The sequence below is a fragment of the Ipomoea nil genome, unplaced genomic scaffold (assembly GCF_001879475.1).
Source record: "Ipomoea nil cultivar Tokyo-kokei standard unplaced genomic scaffold, Asagao_1.1 scaffold2782, whole genome shotgun sequence".
Classification (NCBI taxonomy): Eukaryota; Viridiplantae; Streptophyta; class Magnoliopsida; order Solanales; family Convolvulaceae; genus Ipomoea; species Ipomoea nil.
Window position 1 is genome coordinate 167,163 of NW_017619210.1, and position 23,446 is coordinate 190,608.

The 23,446-nt window shown below is 42.6% G+C and overlaps 1 protein-coding gene across 3 annotated transcripts; it reads right to left on the reverse strand.

Annotated features, from left to right (window-relative positions):
• Positions 1-14,740: 14,740 nt before the first annotated feature.
• Positions 14,741-22,574, reverse strand: LOC109157456. 3 transcript variants are annotated; one of them, XM_019305359.1, is made up of 3 exons: positions 22,270-22,574; positions 15,378-15,387; positions 14,741-15,172 (listed from the first exon to the last, which is right to left on the reverse strand). In XM_019305359.1, exons 1-3 carry the CDS (start codon positions 22,476-22,478, stop codon positions 14,930-14,932), a joined length of 462 nt encoding a protein of 153 aa, XP_019160904.1. In that variant the 5' UTR covers positions 22,479-22,574; the 3' UTR covers positions 14,741-14,929. The 3 variants fall into 3 exon arrangements, with proteins under 3 accessions (XP_019160904.1, XP_019160906.1, XP_019160905.1); XM_019305361.1 differs by lacking the exon at positions 15,378-15,387 and having other exon boundaries at positions 14,741-15,166; positions 22,266-22,574; XM_019305360.1 differs by lacking the exon at positions 15,378-15,387 and having other exon boundaries at positions 14,741-15,169; positions 22,266-22,574.
• Between the last annotated feature and the right edge of the window lie 872 nt (positions 22,575-23,446).

The following is a 23,446-nucleotide window of genomic DNA, read 5'->3' on the forward strand; positions in this document are numbered from 1 at the left end:
GATCCACCACCGGAATTTAACACTGATCATTGATTAATAAAGTAATTAATATGCAATTGAATATTTGTCGTGAAATTATTTCATTTTCTGTTTTCCCTTAGTTGTAGGTAAATAAAGCACAAGCGGTTTAATTACCCCTAACTACTAAATAATCTAAGACAAGCGCTATAGATTTAATTTAATAGCAGCAATAGGAACTAGGAAAACCAACAAACTAAATAACACAAGCACAAGCGGTTGCATTTAATTTAGGAAAATATTCTACCCGAGACCAATTATCACTAAGCCGTCAATAATTAACCTCAGTTGCTACTGAATATTAGAATAATTTGTAGCACAACATTATCTAATATAGCAAATAATTATATCAAATAAATAACTAGTAGGCCTCCCTAGCAATTAAATGATACAACTATTCAAATAATTTAGAAGAATATTTAATACTCAAAATGCATAAAAACATATATATAATAAAGTTAAATAAATAACCTTACAGCGTTATGAACTCCGGGGCTTCAATTCACTAAACCAACTAGAAATTAGTCACAAATGGACATTGATAACAACTTCAACGAATACTATAGAGGAGGGAAGAATGAACCTTTTACAATAGAAAACCTTAACTATTTATATATTTTCCAAATCATTTTCTACCACTCATTTTTCCTATTATTTTGCCTTATGCCTGAGTCTTCCACAATTCCAGCCATGTTATTATGATGCATGCCTGTACAAAAAAGAAAAAATCAATTGTAAAGTTTAGATTTATAATATATATATATATATATATATATATATATATATATATATATATATATATATATATATATATAAATATATAAGTAATTATAATGTAGTACGCATTATATGTATACTATAATGCATTCTATATTATATATATTATATTATATATTATATTGTATATTATATATATTATATATAGTATAAGAATAGATTATACTATGTATATAAAAAGAACTAATTATTAGATAATATTAAATAATTAATATAAAAATATTATAAAGATGTACCTAAAATATGAGCGTAAAATATGCCCATCAACGGTCTTATCTGCCGCCTTGCTTAGGAAGCGGCTAAGGGCGGCCAATCGGCCGGTCAGCCGTTGCAGGTCTTTTATAGTGCTGGGAGGCTGCATGTCGGCGATGGCCTGTACTTTCTCAGGGTTAGGCTCGATACCTCGCTTGGTGACCATGTAGCCCAGGAACTTTCCACCTTGCACGGCGAACGCGCATTTCTTAGGGTTCAGCCGGAGGTTGTACCTTATCATCACCTTGAAGCAGTCGGCCAAATCTTCTGCGTGTTTGCTCTCCTCTCGGCTCTTGACGAGCATGTCGTCGACGTACGCGGCCATCGATTTTCCCAGCAGGTGCTGAAACAATCGGGCCACCATTCGGGTATATGTGGCTCCGGCGTTCTTGAGCCCGAAGGGCATGACTCGGTAACAATAAACTCCGTCCGGTGTCAAAAACGTGGTCTTTTCTTCGTCTGCCGAGTGCATGAATATCTGATGGTACCCCCTAAAGGCGTCCATAAAGCTCAACAGTGCCGACCCCGCCGTCTCGTCGACCAGTTGATCGATCCGAGGTAAGGGAAACGGGTCTTTTGGGCAGGCCTTATTAAGGTTGGTGTAGTCCACGCACATCCGCCATGCCGGGGGCTTGGGTACAAGGACCACATTCGCCAACCACTCCGGGTACTTAACTTCGCGGACGTGTCCGGCTGCTAGTAGCGTGCTCACTTCCTTCTTCACAAATTCTCTTCGGTCGTTGGCCAGGTATCGCTTCTTCTGCACAACCGGTCGATGCCCGGGATCCACGGCGAGTCTGTGCGATATGATCGATCGGTCGACGCCCGGCATGTCCTCCGGGAACCAGGCGAAGACCATCCGGTGTTCCCTGAGCACCTTTATAATTTCCTCCTTTACTTCCTCGGGGAGGCCGACTCCAATTCGGACCCGTCGGTCCGGCTGTGTGGAGTTGATCTCGACTTCTTCCAACTCGACGGCAGGCTCTGGACGTGGTATTATCGTCTTTTTTGGGGGCCTCTCGGTGATCTCATGGACCTGTATCTCGCGTTTGCCCATCCCCCTGCATGCCTGTAGATAGAAGTCGCGGGCGACCTTACGGTCACAGCGCTCCGTGCCTATTCCGTTTGGCGTGCGGAATTTTAAACAAAGATGCTCGATCGAAATCAGAGCTCCTAGATCCTCGAGACCCAGTCGGCCGAGTATAGCGTTATGCGAACAGGCCAGGTTCACCACAATGAACTTCATGCTGAGTTTCTGTACATCTGGGTAACTGCCGATCTCAACTGGAAGTGTGATCGATCCTTCCGCCTCCACCGAGTCCCCTGTGAAACCGGCGAGGGGAGTTTTGACAGGACTCAGTTGTTCTCGAGTCATTCCCATTTTGATGAAAGTCTCTAGGTATAGCACATTGACGCTGCTTCTGGTGTCTACCAGGAGTCGTCGAACGACAACGCCATTGATGTCCATGGCTATAACCAACGCATCTCGATGCGGTATTTCCCCGGCTGGTAAATCTCGGTCGGTAAACACGATGGGCTCTCGGCACACCTTTTTAGGGTTCTCCTCGCGTCCGTACACCGTTCCGACGTACAACTGGCGGGCCCAGGCTTTTCTGGTGTTCGTTGAGTCACCACCTTCCGGCCCGCCGACTATCATGTTGATAACCGGCTTCTGACGCCACTGAGCCTCCTCCTCTTCGGGAGCCGGCTGCTTGCCTTGACTGTTTTCGGCGACGGCGGCGGGATCCTCATCCCCTCGATTGACCGATCTCCGCCTCCACTGATTAGGAGGCGGGGTTCCTTGCTAAATGATACCCTCCATGATCTTCTTCTGGTAGAAGCATTCCTCCGTGCTGTGAGTATAAGATTTATGATAACGACAATACTTAGAGGTCTTACCCATCTCTTCGTTCGTCGCGCGATCGTCGGTCGGCGGAGGCGGAGGTGGGGCAACCGCTTATATCTCGTGGACCGGATGTTCGGGAATCGGTCGATAGGCGTGGACGACGGGTCTGTCGTACGGCCGTCTGACCTCGGGTCGCCGAGTTACGTCCGGGCGCCTTTCCTTGGTTTCAGCTCGCGTTCTCTTTCCGCTGGTGGATCCGCCGACTTCGCGCTGCCGCTTATACTTCATAGCCTGCTCTGTGTTGGCCCTCTTGTTGGCCATATGAATGGCTTCTGCGTAGGTGGTCGGGCGATTGTCCCTCAGGTCTCGGTATAGCTGGCCGGACCGCAAGGACTCGATGAAGAAGGTGAGCGCCGTCTGGTCCTCGACCTCCTCTATGGACTGGATTTCTCTCTGCCAGCGGGCCAGATAGGTTTTCAAGGACTCTCCTTCATCTTGACGAATGTCGCCCAAGTGTGTTAGGTCCTTTTGTGGTTTGATATTAGCGGCATAATGGCTCATGAAGCGGTCTGCCAGCTCTTCAAAGTTGTGAATCGACCCCGAGGGCTGCGCCACTAGCCACCTTTGTGCTGACCCTTTCAACGTGGGTAAGAAAGCGCGGCACATGACCGGATCTCGTACCCCCAAAACCTACATCTTAGCCTGGTAGCTCAGCAAATGCACCCGGGGATCGCCGGTTCCATCGAACGTGGCCTGCTCCGGGAACTTGAAATCACCTGGTATCTTAAAAGCCATAACCTCGTCCAAGAAGGGTAAGGCGGTCAGTAACGTACGTCCTGAGGATTTGGCTTTCCCCTCCATCCGTTCTTTCAGATTTCGCACTTCTTGCACTAAGTTCGCCACTTCGACCCTCTCCCGGGTGCGATTTCCTGTGGATTCCGTGCTCTCACCGACTTCAGACTCAGCTGGTTGGTCGGGGTTGCGGGGAGGTTGCTCCATGCGACGAGTCTCAGTCCTGGCTCTTTTGGTATGGTTCTTCTCTCGTGCAGCTTGTCGATCGCGAGCGGCTAATGGGGCACGACTGGGTTCCTTCCGACCCAGTCGTTCTCTTGCCGACCGACGCCCAACGCTAGGACCTAGCCGGGAATGAACGGACTGTACCGGTTGGCTTTCGGCCCGTCGGCTCTGTTGCCGGTTGTTGGGCCTATGAAGCGGCTGTAACTCGCGTTGCGGCTGGCGAGTGACGGACTGTTCTCTCACTCCTAGGCTTGCTTCGGCGCAGGCGCGCCCGATTGCGCGTAGCTGCTCCGGGGTGAGCAGCACTTGGGGCAATTGTTGGTTTATCTGTGGTGTCGGCGGCGGTGTTGTCTCATTTTCCCGGCTGCGGGCGTTTCTCTGATTCAGCTGGCTTCTCAGGTCTGCCTCCCGTCCATTGTCATGACGGCTCGATTGTTCCCCACTTCCTGCCATGTCTGGAGCTTTTCTAATTCGACTGAGATTCTAATTGTCGTTCCTCGGACTCGCCTCACTCAAGAGGACACGTGACTCTTAGTTTCGATCCCCACAGACAGCGCCAGTGATGGTTTTTGGGTTTTCGGGCCCAAGGAGGTCCAACACAACCTTTAGCTGGAGGATACACCTTTCAATAAAAAGCTTGCTAAAATAATATGAGCTCGATAATTTTGACGTGGAAACCGAAAGGAAAACCACGGGCCTTTTTGGGCGGTGCCTAGCCTAACTCCACTATGTATTTTGTAGGTGTCTTTGTACATACTTGTAGGGCTATTCTCTACACAAAGTGTTGTGTTTCTAATAATATAGCAATAATAATAGAAAGAAGAGTGATGGAATGGTGTGGAAGAGTACTCCCATGTGTATAGATGAGTGGTAGTCCTCTTCATGTGGATGAAAGAGTGGCGTGGGAGGAGTATTCTTTGTCTTGTGGCATAGTGCCCTTTTCATGATGAAGCCTCTCCCCTCCTTTTTATAGCTAGCCCATCCCAAAAGTGTCCGTTGGACATTTAGTAGGGTAGTGATGGGTGATAATTAGGGGGTTATGGATAATAATAATAATGGGGTAATAAGATGGGGTAATAAGTGGGAGGTTAGGAATGGTGGGGTAGTAAATAGGACTTTAAGGGTAGATAATTAGGAATTTAATAGGGGCTAACGGCTAGTTTTAGGCCGACCCTCTACCCGTGCCGATCCCACACTCGCGCCGACTCCCGGGTCGAGCCGACTCCTCGGCTTGGCCCGTATCTCTTTTGGGCTTACTCCATTTTACTCTTGGGCTTTGCTTCTTCTTCTTGGGCTTGATCTCTTTTCTTCTTGGGCCCCGAGCCCACGGGGTTCACACCCCATCAAGTGGCTTGGGTTCTTCACATAACTGGCGAGGAAAATCAAGTCTGCCGACTTCCATGTAAGGAGAAATTAAGGAGATGCTCTCAAGGATTCCTCCATCTCCATACTGGGGCGGTCCATCGAGTCCACCAAGTCTAGGCGAGAACGGCCGTCTGACCTCGGGTCGCCGAGTTACGTCCGGGCGCCTTTCCTTGGTTTCAGCTCGCGTTCTCTTCCCGCTGGTGGATCCGCCGACTTCGCGCTGCCGCTTATACTTCATAGCCTGCTCTGTGTTGGCCCTCTTGTTGGCCATATGAATGGCTTCTGCGTAGGTGGCCGGGCGATTGTCCCTCAGGTCTCGGTATAGCTGGCTGGACCGCAAGGACTCGATGAAGGTCATTTATAGGTGCCAGGTTTAAACAGGAGAATCCAAACGGCCCCGTAAAATCCGGAGAGAATGACTGAGGATCCGGGCATTACAAAAGGCTATTCAAGGCGTGGATACAGTGATTGAAGGAGATGGACAGTTGCTACTTTTTCAAATCCAGGCTAGCGTACCGGGTATGAAAAAGAGAGGGACTAGTTGATGGGGTAAGGACCCCGGCCCAAGAGATAGGGGCCCAAAGGAAATGGTTCAAGACAGGAGAAGTGGGCCAGCGTTTGAGGAGCCCGAAGAGCAAGTGGGCCGAGTCCTGGAGTCGGCCTAGGCCCAGGCACGGGGCCCGGATCAGAACTACTAAAGAGGAGCCCAGTGGGAGCTCAGGCTGAGACGAGGAATCGACCAAGGCCCAAGCCCAGGAGAAGACTCGGTTCAAGGAGCCGTTGAGAGCATTGAAGAGGCTTGCTTAAAAGGGAGCCTAGGGCATTGAAAGCAGGACTCGGTCAGACTGTTACAAACCTGGAAGAGCCGTTGGCCGACCAAGTAATGGCGTCCAACGGCTCCATATCTTAATTAGTCTTGAAGTCGGCCATTAAGGGCCTTCAAGTCGGTAGAAGAGGAGCCGCTATATAAAGGCTCCTCCATTCTTGTAAAAGGACAGACAATTGAACACCCGGAGAGGGGAGAATACCAAAAAGATTCCGAGTATTAGCATTATCTCCGAGATAGGCATACATTTTTATTGAAAGGTGTATCCTCTAGCCAAAGGTTGTGTTGGACCTCCTTGGGCCTGAAAACCCAAAAACCATCACTGGCGCCGTCTGTGGGGATCGTGACAAAAGGTCACGTTTGCCTCTTTATCTGAGCAATTTCGGGGAGCGTCCGGTCACTACGGACGGAAGATTGAGAAGGTTCACGGAGAGCCGTGGACTCCGTGGACCAAGAAGAGAACTAGAGGAAAATCAAGTAAATAATACTACGCGTTGAGGTCAACAAGAGGTAACCATTATTATATAAATTTTATGTAATATTTAAATTAAAGTTGTTGGTAAAAAGTAGTCGGTCCATCACACTGAGGGACTCGGCCGAGGGAATCAAGAAATCGGGACGCCGAATAAATGGTTCCTCCACCACGACCTTAACGGTAGACACCGTGGTCACAGATATTTTATTCTGCCTTAACTCTTGATCATGTGAAAGGCTTTGTTTATATTGTGGCCGACAAAGCAATATGTTGCTAAAAAAAAAAAAAAAAAAAAAAAGGGCTTGTGAAGGACTCTCCAGTATATATCCTAACTGGATGTCTCCAGTTCCAAGAAATAGAATTTCTTAAACTAATATCAGCATCCAAGGTTGTATGTTCCAACCCAGAAAAATCAAGTATGAAAGACTTGATACAAATCGGTTCCAAGCTGGCAGCCGATACGCATGAAGACTAATCAGACACGGCATATCTCAGTATTGTGTATGGCAATTTAAAAAAAAAATGGAAGAAAGAGCTGCCTGCGTACAACCTGTATACCTAATGGTGTTCGCCAAGTGGCTTGGGTTCTTCACATAACTGGCGAGGAAAATCAAGTCTGCCGACTTCCATGTAAGGAGAAATTAAGGAGATGCTCTCAAGGATTCCTCCATCTCCATACTGGGGCGGTCCATCAAGTCCACCAAGTCCAGGTGAGTACTCACCACGTATATAAGCGTTCTCCGTTGTTCTGCCGAGTCCGCAACCAACGCTATCAACCCTGGCGACCTCTGTTTACATGACTCTGCCGAGTCCGCTTATGGAAGACGAGTGATGGTGGAGTGTAGAGTGGAGAAAGGGACCAAACATCACCGTATTCACTGTAAATGATGAGAAAGACGGAGGCAGGGACGAACGCCCGAAAAGCTGGAGCGAAGATTGCCGTCTAAGCCTAGCTGGCGGCGGATTGCGAAGCCGAGATCGGAGTCGCCGCAGATGAAGCCTTCTTGCATTTTTCTGAATCTCTCTCCCTTGTTCATGACGTATAGTCGAGAGTGGAGAGAACGGAGAGACAGCCGGCTCAATTTGCTACATGACCGTTCGTGGGTGTTCTGCCAAGCGCCATAAAATCTCATACAGCTAGCAGGGGAGCGGCGACTACTGCAAACTACCCCTGACTGAGCAACCATGGCCAGCCTAAGTAAATGACGCAGAGGATTCTGAGAAGGTCGACTCCTCTACAATGATGTCTGGTCCGTTTTGACATCCCTGAGAAAAGAACGCAACGATGAATCTTCTCCTCTCCAACATTGACGCTACGATTTGCCATTTATCTTCGCTGTGTCCATCAGATAGTCGATCTAATAAAGTCGCCGGCTGCACAGTCGGCAGGAGAAGATACTAGTGCACTGCGATGGTGACGCCATTCTAACGTCCGACTCGACTTCCCGCTCCGACGATTTTCCGGGAGAATCGTGCTCACTGAAACAGAGCCATTTCCATATTCCGTGTCAAGAGTCGACAGCTGGGGAAAATTCTTTAGGAGAGAGTTGCCTACCGTCGCACCGTTACCGAGTAAGGAGCATCTCGAACACCAAAGATAAAGGAGTAGGCAGTCGGAGCGTTCGTGCTAGGGAGATTGCTTTGGCCGAGTCGTATATTTTCTGGGCAGTACGGAACATTCAAAAGCTTCACCATGCCGTCGGGCAGCCAGGGGAGTTCAATGGGATCTTTTATTGTTGGTGCATATTGCCTTGTGTAAATACCGTGTACCCCTCCATACGTGTCAAGGGGAGATGCGTTGGAGTTACGAGTGATCACAAGCAAAGCCTTTCCAGTATGCTTTTCTCTCTATAAGCAACGACACATGCACAAACATGCGTAAACATGGCCCGGCAGTCAGCCATTGTTTTCTCACTCGAGCCACCACTAAAATCATAGTCAGCAAAGGGAGTGTCGGCGTAAAGGAGTCAGAGTCAGTGCATACCATGATTGAAAGTACTCCATGAACGTTTGCTCTGAGTTCTACCACCCGTTGCCACCATCGACTGCCTATGCTCAACTGTTGAGCTACAATCATTCCATGTTGCAGGGCCCCTCTTCAGCCACGATGAATAGCCCACCTACAAATCTAATTCTGACTCAATCCAAGGGCAGAAGGTCTTCTATAGCACAAGGAAGAGCAAGATCTTATAAAAAGGAAAGAAAGACGATGAGAATATAGCCTCAACAAATATATGACAGCCGAGCGTTGCGAAAGAAGCATCCTGTTGAAAATTTTCAAGACAGTCTGGGGGCCATTTAAAGACACGTGAAGCTATCCGTGGCAAGACTTAATCTGAGAAAATCGAGCTAGCCGACTCCTTTTTGACTTAATCTTGCCGACACTGCTTAGGGGAATGACATGGAGTTAATACTTGGCTGATGGAGATTATTTCACAAGAACAAAATGCAAAGTGTCAGAGACACCCACTCGGACAATATAACCAAGCAAACAAGATAAATGGCCGACTAAATCACCGGCAACCCAGTCACCGTTGAGCTGTTGATACTGTCAGATGGAGCTTAGCCGAGTTCTTGTGGTAAGATTCCTGCCGAGCACCTCAGATTGCATCCTCCTCGGACATCACCTCCCAAGCCGCAAAGCTCACAGTCGACTATGGAGTCGCACTCGGACGGATACTGTTCTCTTTCCACAGTCGGCCACGGTGTCAAAACTCGCCATCGGAAAAGAGAGAACCCGAAAAGCCGTCGTCGATGATAGTTTGCTCGCTCGACCGTCTCCTTCTCATCTCATTCACCTGATTGATAGCTGGACCGAGGGACTCGGCCACCAAGTGGCCTGTCGCGGAATCGGAGTGAGAGTCAATGGAGTCTGTGATAGAGCTTGAGTTGAAGACGACGACACACTTAGAGAACGCCACTCGCGCCTTGCTCCGTTTATCGCAATTCGAGTGAAACGAAATCACAATTGGCGGCCCCTGCTCGATTTCGCCCCGAGAGGATCTCTTAAAAATGGGAATTTCCATGGCAAAAAGAACTCCTGCACGGCTCCGTACTTGCGACTATGGGTGCCGACTGCTGACAAAGAATTGGCCGACAGTGCCAAGAGAATCATTATGTTTCGTGCCCTTACTGCAAAAAAGTTAAGTCAGCTCCTCCCCTCAACCAATTTTTATGTATTGGTTTCGGACTTGTCAAAGCGTCGCTCCTGATTGGCTCGCCAAGTGGGGCGTATGACACCACTCCTAAATCTCTCGACTGTCGACGAGGGGAGAGTCGATGACGGTGGACTCGGCACAAAAATTCGATCAATTAAGCTCGCCTTCGAGATCCTCTGGTCTGTTTACAGGAATGGCCAATAGAATCAATGGAACCATGCAATGGAGTCTTTACGTTTTAGAAATGCAGTTAGAATCACAAGGACCAGCCAGAAATTTGCTGTGTTGACGGAAAGGATGCAGGGTCGAGGAGGAATCCACTCAGACCGAGAGACTTGGATTGGAACTGCGATTGCTGATCCCGTGGTCGAGTTTTGCTCCCACGGTCGAAGGCAATGCACAATGGAGAACGGTAAATCCCGCAAAGTCCGCCGAATCCACGTTGCGCCAACTTCTTTTGCTTTGAGTACCTGTGTCACGACTTGATCAGACTCGTGACACGGGGTCGGCATCGATGGTGACAAAGCTCCCAACCGGTAGGGAAGCCCTCGACGAAAAACACCCGGCAAAGAAAGGGGTCGGTATTCGACAAGAGCAATGGAATTAATGAAGACTTTGAAATATGACGAATACCTGGCACGCAAATTGGAGACGAAAAAGATAAGGATACGTCTACTTTATATTCAAAGTGCATGGAATTGAAGTATATTGGGCAAAGACAAGTTGAAGGCCAAAATTTTTGTGAGAAAGCCTGCAGGCAGTACGTGGCTGTGGCAACTTTGGCAAGGAGACATGGAGAGTATATTTTTTGACAATTATATTCGAAGATCCTTGAACTTCCGTGCGTGATTAAATGGTACGTGGCAATCAGTAAAGAAAGCAGGCAGATTCAAAGCCGACTCCGAGAGTCTGACCCAGTAGGTTCGCCCATTTGCGTTGGGCCGACCACTCCGTGTCGGACATCGGATTGTCCACTCACCTAGATTCAAGGTCAACCACCGAGCGCTCGGACCTTGGGCGGTTGACCCATCTAGTTATACGAATAGAAGACGAGGAAGGGGGAAATTTGCAAATATACAAAAAGTACCAACGATCTCTCCAAAGCCAGTGAAAATAACAAAAATAGAAGGGGTACATATGTGGCGTACAATACGGGAGCACGACTCGGCATGGAAATTTAGTGGCAGAGAAAGTATATACATTTCAAAATATTGCTCGGGGAATTTCTCATCCACAAGGGGCTATACAAAGGGAAGAAGAAGTAAAGCTACAACCGAGAGTCACTCGAGTTAGTAAAAGAACCAAGAGTCTAAGAAGTTTACTTAGAAAAGAAGAATCATAGCCAGGCCTCGCCTCGAGCAGGGACTCGGCGAGTATAAAGAGAAACGACGGGGCACTGACCCTAAACCGTTTCTAAGGAAAGAAAAAGCCTAAGGAGTCGCCTCGACTGAGGGACTCGGCGAGAAAAGATAGGAAACAAGGGCCCAGACCCTTAGTCGTTTCCGTGAAAAAGCCAAGAGGAGTCGCCTCGACTGAGGGACTCGGCGAGTATGTAAAGAAACGATGGGGCACTGACCCTAAAACGTTTCTGAGAAAGAAAAAGCCTAATGGGTCGCCTCGATCGAGCATGGACTCGGCAAAGAAAAGAGAAGAGAAACAAGGGCCAGGACCCTTAGACGTTTCTTAAGAGAAAAAGCCAAACGAATCACCTCGAGCAGGGATTCGGCAAAAGAAAAAGAGAAAAGAAACAAAGGGCACTGTCCCTTAGACGTTTCTTAGAGTAAAAAAAAAAAAAAAAAAAAAAAAAAAAAAAGAGAAAAGAAACCAGGGTTCCAACCCTAGTCATTTCTTAGAAGAAAAAGAAGCTACCACCGAAGAGTCGCCTCGACTGAGGGACTCGGCGAATAAAGAAGAAATCGAGGGTCCGAACCCTTAGAAGTTTATTAGAAAAAGAAAAAGTTACAGCCGAGATTCACTTCGACAGCTATAGAAAAAAGGGGCTCGAAGCCAGAGGGTCAAATCCACTGAAGCAGTCGGTCATATGGCAAACGAAGATAAGTCATGAGGATGGAGTCGTGTGAAATCTTGGATAAGGAGTCGGCAAAAATCGAGGGGGCTAATAAAGGGAATTTTGAGGCAAAACAATATACTTTTCCATGCCCTGCTGAGTGCGAGACATAGAAAAGTGAGGGACTAGTTGATGGGGTGTGAACCCCGTGGGCTCGGGGCCCAAGAAGAAAAGAGATCAAGCCCAAGAAGAAGAAGCAAAGCCCAAGAGTAAAATGGAGTAAGCCCAAAAGAGATACGGGCCAAGCTGAGGAGTCGGCTCGACCCGGGAGTCGGCGCGAGTGTGGGATCGGCACGGGTAGAGGGTCGGCCTAAAACTAGCCGTTAGCCCCTATTAAATTCCTAATTATCTACCCTTAAAGTCCTATTTACTACCCCACCATTCCTAACCTCCCACTTATTACCCCATTATTATTATTATCCATAACCCCCTAATTATCACCCATCACTACCCTACTAAATGTCCAACGGACACTTTTGGGATGGGCTAGCTATAAAAAGGAGGGGAGAGGCTTCATCATGAAAAGGGCACTATGCCACAAGACAAAGAATACTCCTCCCACGCCACTCATTCATCCACATGAAGAAGACTACCACTCATCTATACACATGGGATGACTCTTCCACACCATTCCATCACTCTTCTTTCTATTATTATTGCTATATTATTAGAAACACAACACTTTGTGTAGAGAATAGCCCTGCAAGTATGTACAAAGACACCTACAAAATACATAGTGGAGTTAGGCTTGGCACCGCCCAAAAAGGCCCGTGGTTTTCCTTTCGGTTTCCACGTCAAAATTATCGAGCTCATATTATTTTAGCAAGCTTTTTATTGAAAGGTGTATCCTCCAGCTAAAGGTTGTGTTGGACCTCCTTGGGCCCGAAAACCCAAAAACCATCAGTCGGCTAAGTATTTCGCCAACGTTAAAAGGGCGACGTTGTATGTGAATTCTGTAGTAGTGATTGTTCTATAAAGGGACAATAAAGTTTGTGTTGCACAAATGATAAAAGGATATACAATGAAATCTTTTGACTAGACATTATGATGTCAATATTATACCCACGTGAGCTCCAGAAGAGTCATGAGATTATTATAAAGTATATTCATTCCATTGACAGTTGTACATATTTATTTATAAATTCCTCTATACATTTTGGAAATTTAATGTATAGGACTTAAAGATTGTTATCTTGAGGGGGAGTATAATTTTACATGAATCAATCCTGAACATTGGGTCTTGACGATTAACGGTTGTACTCTTTTTCCTTAGTTAAGTTTTTCCCTAAATCTAAGGTTTTTAATGAGGCATGAGTATGATATAGTGAACGGGGAAAGTTGCAAGAAAATACTTAAATAAGACAAACCCCAAAATCCTGAAGATTAAGCCTGGAAGACTTGTGGTTGTACTCTTTTTCACTTAACTAAGTTTTTTTCCCACAGGATTTTCTTAAGTTAAGGTTTTAATGGGGCGACCAATACAATATATGATTTTTACATATATCATGTATTCTTTTCTTCAACTAGGTTTTCCTAGTGAAGTTTTTAATGAGGCATGAATATATTTAAATATACTATCTATTGTACTCTTTTCTTGTCTAGGTTTTTTCCACAGGGTTTTCTTAGCAAATTTTTATCGAAGCAAGATTGTGGATCAAATAATGTTCAAGGGGGGAGTGTTATAATTCATTATCATTATGAAAATTATTATTGTAACGTATGTAACGGTTATATAATTATTGCATCCATTTAATACCGTTGTGTGTGTGTGTGTATATATATATATATATATATATATATATATATATATATATAGAGAGAGAGAGAGAGTTTGAATCCGGTGCACACCCCCTAGTCAGCCGAGCCCGTGAGCACACTCCCTGATCGTTGATTTTAATTTTTTGACAATTTAGATTGATTACCACTTGGATCCCATGTTATACTGATTTTAGATGAAGCAGTGGTCTTTTTGTCCTTAAGCACTATATTTATTACTTTACATTTCATTTATTTCCATGTTTATAAAGATTTGTAGTGTTATTTCAACTCTCCTTAATCAATATTTCTCTCTCTCTCTCTCTCTTACTTAGTAATTTTCTTTGGAATTTTACGACAGTGTGTGCGTGGGTGTGGAATGGTGTGTGCGTTTTACTGTAACAGGGCTCGTACACCATGGCGTGTTTTTTTCATAAAATTATGCGTTTTGGTATGTGCGTTTCGTGATACAAGCATGTACATTTTGCTTTGTGTTTTACTAGTTTCGGGCGTGTGCGAAACGTAGATATAGTAGTATTGGGCTTTTATTTTTATTTTTTTAAAATTATGGGGAATTTTACGATGGTGTGTGCACGGGTGTGGAATGGCGTGTGCGATTTTCTGTAACCGGAGGTGTACACCATACTTTTTGTATACGGATAGAGAGGATGAATAAGAGATGATCCTCCTGTCTATTCTAGATATTCATTGAACAGGTATGTTTAATTTACTCATAAATAGTAATAATTTTAATTACAATCACAACAATTTTAAAATGATAATAAATAAAAAATAATAATTTAAAATATAATTTTTGTTGATTGGTAGATTAGAAAAAAAACACACACACACCCACACACATTGAAAAAACTCAAACTATTTGAGAAGAATGGTTTATGAGATTAAGTGAGATATTGGTGTTGAGCTGGAATGTTGGGGACGACCACAAAAAATTTGAAAAAAAAAATTCCAATTGTTGGGGATAATCTTAAGTTGTGTTAGGTGTTTTGTAAGATCCGCTGGGAAAAAACAGCTGGTGCATGTTGCGCAAACTACTCAACTCAAGTTTGTCTACCCAGGCTAGGATTTTTATGAGCTATAAGATAGATCACAATGTTATTGCTTATAAAAATCTTAAAACAAAGTTAATATATACTAATAAAGGAGGAACAACATAGGTAATTAGTGCACACATGTAATTTATAATGTTATTCAATTCAAATGGATATATGAGTTGGGGAGGCAATAGAAATGAAATTATTATTTTTGAACCAGTAACAAAGGTGTCATCAGACTATATAGTAGTTGGCACAACAAACTCCCTTTATTATTTCACCAGAGTTTTAATTATCGTTTTATGCCTGCATGCTATTCAATCATCCAAATTCTTGAGCTGAAAGTAGTGCACTGCATGGCGGCGGTCGCCGGAATAGTCCCTGGTTTCATGCTTATTTGGTGCCATAACAACATGAGAAGGCCCTCCACTACTCACTAACTTGTCACTAGAGAACATGATTGTCTCTTGCACCATATGCCCGTCCCCATAGTGGTGCTTCTCTTTGTAGTCATGCATCTTTTCTTTGTTGAAGTAGTCACTGTGTTTGTGGCCATGCTGTGTTAGACTAAAATATCACATGCATAATCTTATATGTGATAATAGGATCGTACTAACCTCCAGCCATAGTTCTTCTTACGGTTGAGCGATCCGGACTGCTGCAGAGATGATAAGTGCTTTGTCTCTCACTTTACTCAGCTCTCTCTAGATGGTGTATGAGGTATGTAATGTGAGCAGTGAGAGGACTAGTGACCTTATATAACCACTGGCCATCATTGTGGTTGATTGTCTTTAGGTCTCCTAAACCCTAACCAGACTCCTAATCATAATGGTAGTCTAGCTATTAGGTTATTAGTGTTGCACCACATATCAAATACTGAATATTATCATAACTTATCCTAATGTTATAATAATAGTAACGGATAAACGTTACATTCTCCCACTTGGTGCAAGCACTACCACTCAATAACAGAAATACACCAACCATAATGATATGTTCTCATTAGCACGAGTAGTATCCATTATGATCAAATGCAAACTGCCATTGAGCACTTAATTAGGAAACAAAACCCAACGAAATAAACCCTATGTTTATTCCAAGTCCCTGAAGTACATTTTCTCATCAATATAAAGTAAATGAAGGTGTACACACTTAATTGAGAAAATGTCTGAATGCTAAAGAATTTTATTAAAACTGAATGTATATATACAAATTACAAATTGGGCGAAAGTCCCATTTTCTGAATCAGATCCTTGAACTTAAATGGTGGCATGCCTTTAGTCAAGGGATCTGCTAACATCAACTCAGTATGAATGTGTTCAATGAATACAACTTTATTTTTGACACGCTCCCTAATTGCTAAGAACTTGATGTCGATGTGCTTAGTTCGACTTCCACTTTTGTCGTTCTTAGCTAGGAAGACTGCAGCTGAGTTGTCACAGTAGACTTTCAATGGCTTAGATATAGAATCCATAATTCTAAGCCCAGAGATAAAATTCATTAGCCAAACACCCTGTGAAGTAGCCTCGAAACAGGAAACGAACTCGGCTTCCATGGTAGAAGTAGCTATTAAGGACTGTTTAACACTTCTCCATGAGATAGCCCCACCGGCCATAATGAAGACGCACCCTGAAGTTGATTTTCGAGAATCAACACAGCCAGCAAAGTCCGCGTCTGAATAACCGACAAGATCTAAATTGTCCGTCTGCCTAAACCCAAGCTTGTAACCTTTGGTTCCTTTGAGATACCTTAGAACCTTCTTTACAGCTCTCCAATGGTCCAACCCCGGATTGTGTTGGTAACGCCCTAGCATTCCAACCGCAAAAGCAATATCCGGCCTCGTACAGACTTGGATATATCCAAGACATCCAACTGCTGCAGCATAAGGGATGTTCTCCATGGATTCCTTCTCCAAATCATTTTTCGGACATTGGTCCAAACTGAATCTATCCCCCTTAGATATGGGAGCAGCGTTTGGTGAACAATTTTGCATATGAAATCTCTCTAAAACTTTGTTTATATAGGTTTCTTGAGATAAACCCAGTATACCTCGGGACCTATCTCTCTGAATTTTAATGCCAATAACATAAGAGGCATCACCCATATCCTTCATATCAAAGTTTTTAGAAAGAAATTGTTTCACATCACGAAGCATCCCCTTATCATTGGTGGCAAGTAAGATGTCATCCACATATAAAACAAGAAAGCAAATTTTACTCCCACTCACCTTCTGGTATATACAGTTATCCGAGGGATTTTCAACAAAACCAAATGAAGAAATTACCCCATCGAACTTGATGTACCATTGACGGGAGGCTTGTTTTAAACCGTATATGGATTTCTTAAGCTTACATACTAAATGCTCACCACCCCTAGAAGAGAAACCTTCAGGTTGTTTCATATAAACCTCCTCTTCTAGATCACCATTTAGGAAAGCGGTTTTCACATCCATTTGTTGCAACTCAAGATTAAAATGTGCAACTAATGCCAGAATGACACGAAGTGAATCTTTCTTTGATACAGGAGAAAAAGTCTCCTTGTAATCGATTCCTTCTTTTTGAGTAAATCCCTTGGCAACAAGCCGGGCCTTGTATCTCTCAATGTTGCCTAATGAGTTTCTTTTAGTCTTAAAAACCCATTTACAGCCAATGGCCTTGGCCCCATTAGGCAACTCAACAAGATCCCAAACTCCATTGTCCTTCATGGAATTCATCTCATCTTTCATGGCTTCTAACCATAAGTCAGACTGTGCACAATTTGTGGCTTGAGAGAATGTTTCAGGATCATCTTCAGCCCCTATGTCAGATTCTTGTAGATACGAAACATAATAACTAGGAACTGCTGATCGCCTTACCCGAGTAGACCGTCTTAAGGTTGGACCCTCATCACCTTGTACAGGCTGCGGGGCAACTACCTCTTCAGGAACTGGTGGCAGTTCTTGAATCGGTTCAGTCTGCATCGGCTCAGAATCTTGCTGTATATCCTGAGTTGGTTCAACCATTGGTTCGAAATCTAGTTCAGGCGGTTGCTGTAAGTCCTGAACTGGTTCTTCCAAAGGCTGATCCTCAACAGTTTGTGGAATCTCAACGGTAGGTGGTATATCTGTAGGCATAACTAAAGGAGCACTGCGGATAAGTACAACCCCACCAGATGACATAGAAGGTTGAGAGTCAATATGATCGAAGGAAGGAACTAAGTCCTTAAACCGATCACTCCCACTAATCAAGTCATCTTCAAGAAATTTAGCATTCCTTGATTCCACTATCCTAGTAGTATGAGATGGACAATAGAACCTATAACCCTTAGAAGATTGTGCATATCCAATAAAGAAAGCACTAATCGTCCTTGGATCAAGTTTCTTCTCGTGTGGGTTATATATCCTCACCTCAGACGGACATCCCCAAACACGCATATGTTGCAAACTCGGTTTCCAACCTTTGAATAACTCAAACGGTGTCTTAGGGACAGCCTTGGTTGGAACACGGTTTAATATATACGTTGCCGTCTTAAGCGCTTCATCCCACAACGACTTAGGAAGCTTAGAGTTGCTAAGCATACTCCGCACCATATCCAGAAGGGTCCGGTTTCTTCTTTCAGCTACACCATTTTGGTCCGGAGAACCAGGCATGGTGTATTGGGCAACAATCCCATGCTCTTGAAGAAACTTAGCAAAGGGACCAGGTGCTTGTCCATTCTCAGTATATCTACCATAGTATTCACCACCCCTATCAGACCTAACTATGTGTATTTTCCTGTTACATTGGTTTTCAACTTCAGCTTTAAATGATTTAAAGGCATCCAATGCTTCATGTTTATGATGAAGTAAATACACATAGGAAAATCTTGAGAAGTCATCAATAAAGGTGATGAAATATTTCTGACCAGGTATTGTCATATCAGGACAACATATGTCAGTATGAATAATTTCCAACAACGTTGAACTTCTATTGGCACCTTTCTTTGACTTGTTTGTCTGCTTACCCTTAATGCAGTCAACGCAAGTCTCAAAGTCAGTATAGTCTAGAGTAGAAAGTACTCCATCCTTTACCAACCTTTTAATACGCTCAAGGGAGATATGACCTAATCTCCGATGCCACAACATTGAGGAATTGTCGTTAATACTACACCGTTTGGTGCCGTTTTGAACATGTAAAGAATTGTAAACTGAATCATTCTTTAATTTAAGACGGAAAAGACCATTAGACAATGTACCAGTACCAACACAAGTAGAATAACGAAATAACTTGATATTATTGGTATTAAACTCAAAAGAATATCCGAAGGGTACAAGTCTAGATACTGAAACTAAGTTCCTAGAAAAACTAGGAACATAAAAAGTCTTTTCTAATGTCAATACAAAGCCATTGTCCAAAACTAAATTGCAAACTCCGACAGCTTCTACTGGTGACGCAATCTTGTTTCCAGAGAAGATGCTACACTCAGTTCCCTTTGGCTGTCTCAGTTTTGTCATATCCTGCAAAGAGTTTGCAATGTGGATTGTTGAACCAGAGTCAACCCACCAGGAATTAGTATTAACTTCTGACATGTTAGATTCGAAACAAACGAAAGAAGATGAAATGTTACCTTTTTGGGACATCCATTTCTGAAACTTGATACAATCTTTCTTCATGTGTCCCTTCTTTTTGCAAAAGAAACACTTTTGTATCTTCTTAATGTCTGCTTTCGGGGTTAGTTTCTCCTTGGCAGCTATGGTAAGTCCCTTAGGTTTTCCAGACTTTCTTTTAGGCCTTGTTGTGGCCATAAAAGCACTTTCCCCAAGCTCAGTTACAAGTCGTGTTTCCTCTTGAGTACACATGGTAATCAATTGATTGATAGACCATTCATCCTTATGTGTATTATAGGCAATTTTAAACGCGCTATATTCCTGAGATAGGGTATTTAGTGCAAAGTGCACCACAAAGGCATCTGGAAGAATAATTTTCAACTTCTTCAATTGTGCCGCAATGTCCCTGAGTTCCATGATGTGTTTCCGCGTTCCCTTGACAGTGGAAAGACGCATATTGATAAACTTCATTATCAGGGTACTTGCCAGAGATTTATTCGCGTCAACAAATTGCTCATCGATGGCTTTGAGTAATGGCTCAATGTTCTCAATATCATCGACGGGACCACGAATCTCTCTGGCAATTTTAGACTTAATGAGGAATACGCCTAAGCGATTGGCTGTTGCCCATCGCTCGTATAGCGTTTTTTGTTCCTCAGTGCTTTCCGCAGTAAGCTCAGCAGGCTTCTTATTGCGAAGAGCATAATCAAACCCCAATATTCCTAAATTCAATAAAACAGCGTCTTTCCACTCTTTGTGATTGTCATAATTGAGGATAGGAATATCAATTGTTATTGATTGAGTGATTGGAAGAGTGACTGTAAAAGAAAAAATTGAAAGCTTGGTTAGAATATTTTCGAGGCACAAAATTAGAGAGAGATACTGAAGTACACAATATTACCAATGTAAAATTATGCAAAAGATAAATTCGGATGCCATAAAAATTGCCTGTGGGCTAAATTTTTACGCATAATGAATTTACCAAAACTGAATGGTGGAAACGAAATGGGGGCGATTTTAATTTTTCCACCCTTAATGACAAAACTACCAAAACTATATGCCGATACATAATCCCTGTGGGCAAATTATGATCATAGTATGGTATTTCATCCTAATTCACCCTACAAATATAACAAAATTGCCTGTGGGCTAAATTTTGCCATATCACGCAGAGTGAATTACAATATTCTTGCATTAGCTTTATGTGAGTAAAACTTAATATGTAATTTTGGAAAAATTAAAGATGCTGTGGCTACTCTTTAATTAGCCAAAGAACATAATCACATTAGCAAGAAAACCTAATAATCAAACAGATTAAACCAAAATATGATAGACAATCCTTAGGTATACTCCCAGGAAAGTTGGTCGAGACGAAGCTCGGTTAAATACCAACTCCTTAGACAGAGTAGCGTCGCAAGGGGACTAGTAGCAACAAGGCTTTTAAGCCAGGGCCATAGAACTAGTATTCCTCCCCAAGAAACTTCCCTAATTCATGTGTTCTCATTTTTGAAGTAAAATCGTTTGAGAGATCTAAAGAGTAGTTTCACCTATGGATAAGGCTTTGAATAGGGTAAACTACGAATTGTTTATGTACTTAATGTGCTTTAGGAACTTTATAAAACACGAGTGGAGTAATAACTGAAGGTTGAGTAATAATATGCATAATCTAACCTGAAAGGCACTAATTCACCTAAAAGGCACTAATTCAGGCATAGCATATAATTCAGACCTAAAAGGCTCTAAATTTTTCTTAATGAACATGCTTTTCTATAGGCATATAATTATAACAATCAAATAATTATTGCAATAAAGAGATAAATAGCATGCTCAGATTATGCATATTACTCACAAATACTCCACAATTAAATTGCAACACTTAATACAATTTAAACTGAAAAACATTATTAAATTAAAAATTCAACTGAAAAATTAAAACTGAATAATTATTCAAAGTTGAATAATAATTTAATAATAGACTTAATAAAAAAAAAATCAATTGGATAATTTAATTAGAAGAAGTCCGAATATGATGAAGATGTTAATCTGAATGAATTGATGTAGTCCAAATATCAATTCAGGTTTGACCCAGAACCATAACAGGCCCAATTTAAAAAAAAAATTACAATTTTTTTTTTCTTAGTGAGCCCAGGTCTAGCCCAAATTGGGCCAGACCTGGCCCATTAACATAACATCATCATCTTCTTCAATTTTCTAACATAAGCAGTAGCAGCAACGAACAGACCAGCAACAGGAAACCGGCGACAACAACAACCAAAGGACGCCGGAAGGAGAGCAGACAGTAGCACCGTCGCTGGGAAACCCAGCGCAGACGCCGCCTGACCGCCAACCAACGCCAACGCCGTTCGCCGGCCGACTGAACCCTGTACGTCGTCGTCGCTCCATCACCGGAAAAACGAAGCTCCATCATCGACGGTACTGAAGGAAGAATGACCGGATTAGTTTTTATGTAAACTTCCGGCGTTCTCCTCCGTCAACGATGAGCCGCCAGCGACGTACTCAAGACCGGCGAACCTCATCCGGTAGAAACGGCGAAACAGTGGCAAAAATCCAAAATTTGAATTTTTTTTTTTTTTTTAATTAATTCTTAATGCGGAAAATTATTTTCAGCAGTCCAGAAAATTTAATTGCATACTCAAGAATATTTACACATGTATCTCAATTATATAACAAAATATATAAATGTGCAAACATTTAAGCAATTAAAAAAAAACTAGGCAGAGATTATTTATGGCGACTGATACCAACTGTTAGACTAAAATATCACATGCATAATCTTATATGTGATCCGGACTGCTGCAGAGATGATAAGTGCTTTGTCTCTCACTTTACTCAGCTCTCTCTAGATGGTGTATGAGGTATGTAATGTGAGCAGTGAGAGGACTAGTGACCTTATATAACCACTGGCCATCATTGTGGTTGATTGTCTTTAGGTCTCCTAAACCCTAACCAGACTCCTAATCATAATGGTAGTCTAGCTATTAGGTTATTAGTGTTGCACCACATATCAAATACTGAATATTATCATAACTTATCCTAATGTTATAATAATAGTAACGGATAAACGTTACATGCTGATGATATTTTCCGGCGAGGTGGTGGTTGTAGGGTGGCTGATGAGGGGTACCGGTGGAGATGCAAGTGGGATTATTAGGCCTCACCATTTGCATGGTTGAGCCATTGTTGCTGTTATAGTAGTTCTCAGTGTACATCTTCTCTTCTTCATGAGAGTAGCTCATTTGCTTATAGTCACCCCAAGGGTACATTTCTGTTTTGATGACCATTTTTCTGATTGTGGATTGGTGATTTCAAGATGGTTTAGTTTGTTGGATTAAGGGTGTTTGAAATGGTTGGTTTCTTAGCTTGGTAAAAAATTTGAGTGTGGATGTGATGCATTTATAGGGTTTGCAATTCAATGTGATGATTCCAATTTGATAAGAAATGGGTTTGCATTGATTCTTTGTTCAAATTTTTAAAATTTTTGGGAATATTGAGCATATAATAAGCGGTGATAACACAATGAATGGGCATTCAAATTATTTAGAAATTAAAGTTAGCCAACGAATAAGATTCTTCAAGCTTTTTCTTGATTCCCAATAATGGGAACTTTTATATAGAATTGTTTTTTATAGGTTTCTGTTGTCAGATATAATGACTACTCCCCTTTGTAGACATTTTTAAACGTGAGATAGCTAAAAGATTTAAAATTACTCTATACTCAGAATCGATAATCAATCCTTTGACGTTTGGTTAAGACTTATATATAGAATATATGCAGTTGTTCATCCGCCCATAACCCAATTGTCACTCCCTCTTCAATTGTTATATTATGGATTAAGATCCACCATGTGTGTTGTATACCCTGTTCAAATTATTACCTTCAATTAATTAATAAATTATGTATCTATAACAATTAATATATTATGTAGCTGCAGTTAATAAATTATATACCTATTACAACTAAGATATTATGTACATGTATGCTATTAACATATTATTTGTTTTAAGTTAAAAAAATTATATATCTATTACAATTAATATATTATGTATGTACTTTCAATTTATTTACGAATACATAATCTATTAACTAAAGGTACATAATATGTTAAGTACAAGTACATAATCTCAACATCGTAATATGTGAAAAGTTAAGATTCATCTTAGCCGTTCATCATATTCATCAATAGTTGAAGGTTTTAGTAATTAAAAAAAAAAAAAAAAAAAAAGAGGCCAATTTCATGATTATTAAAAA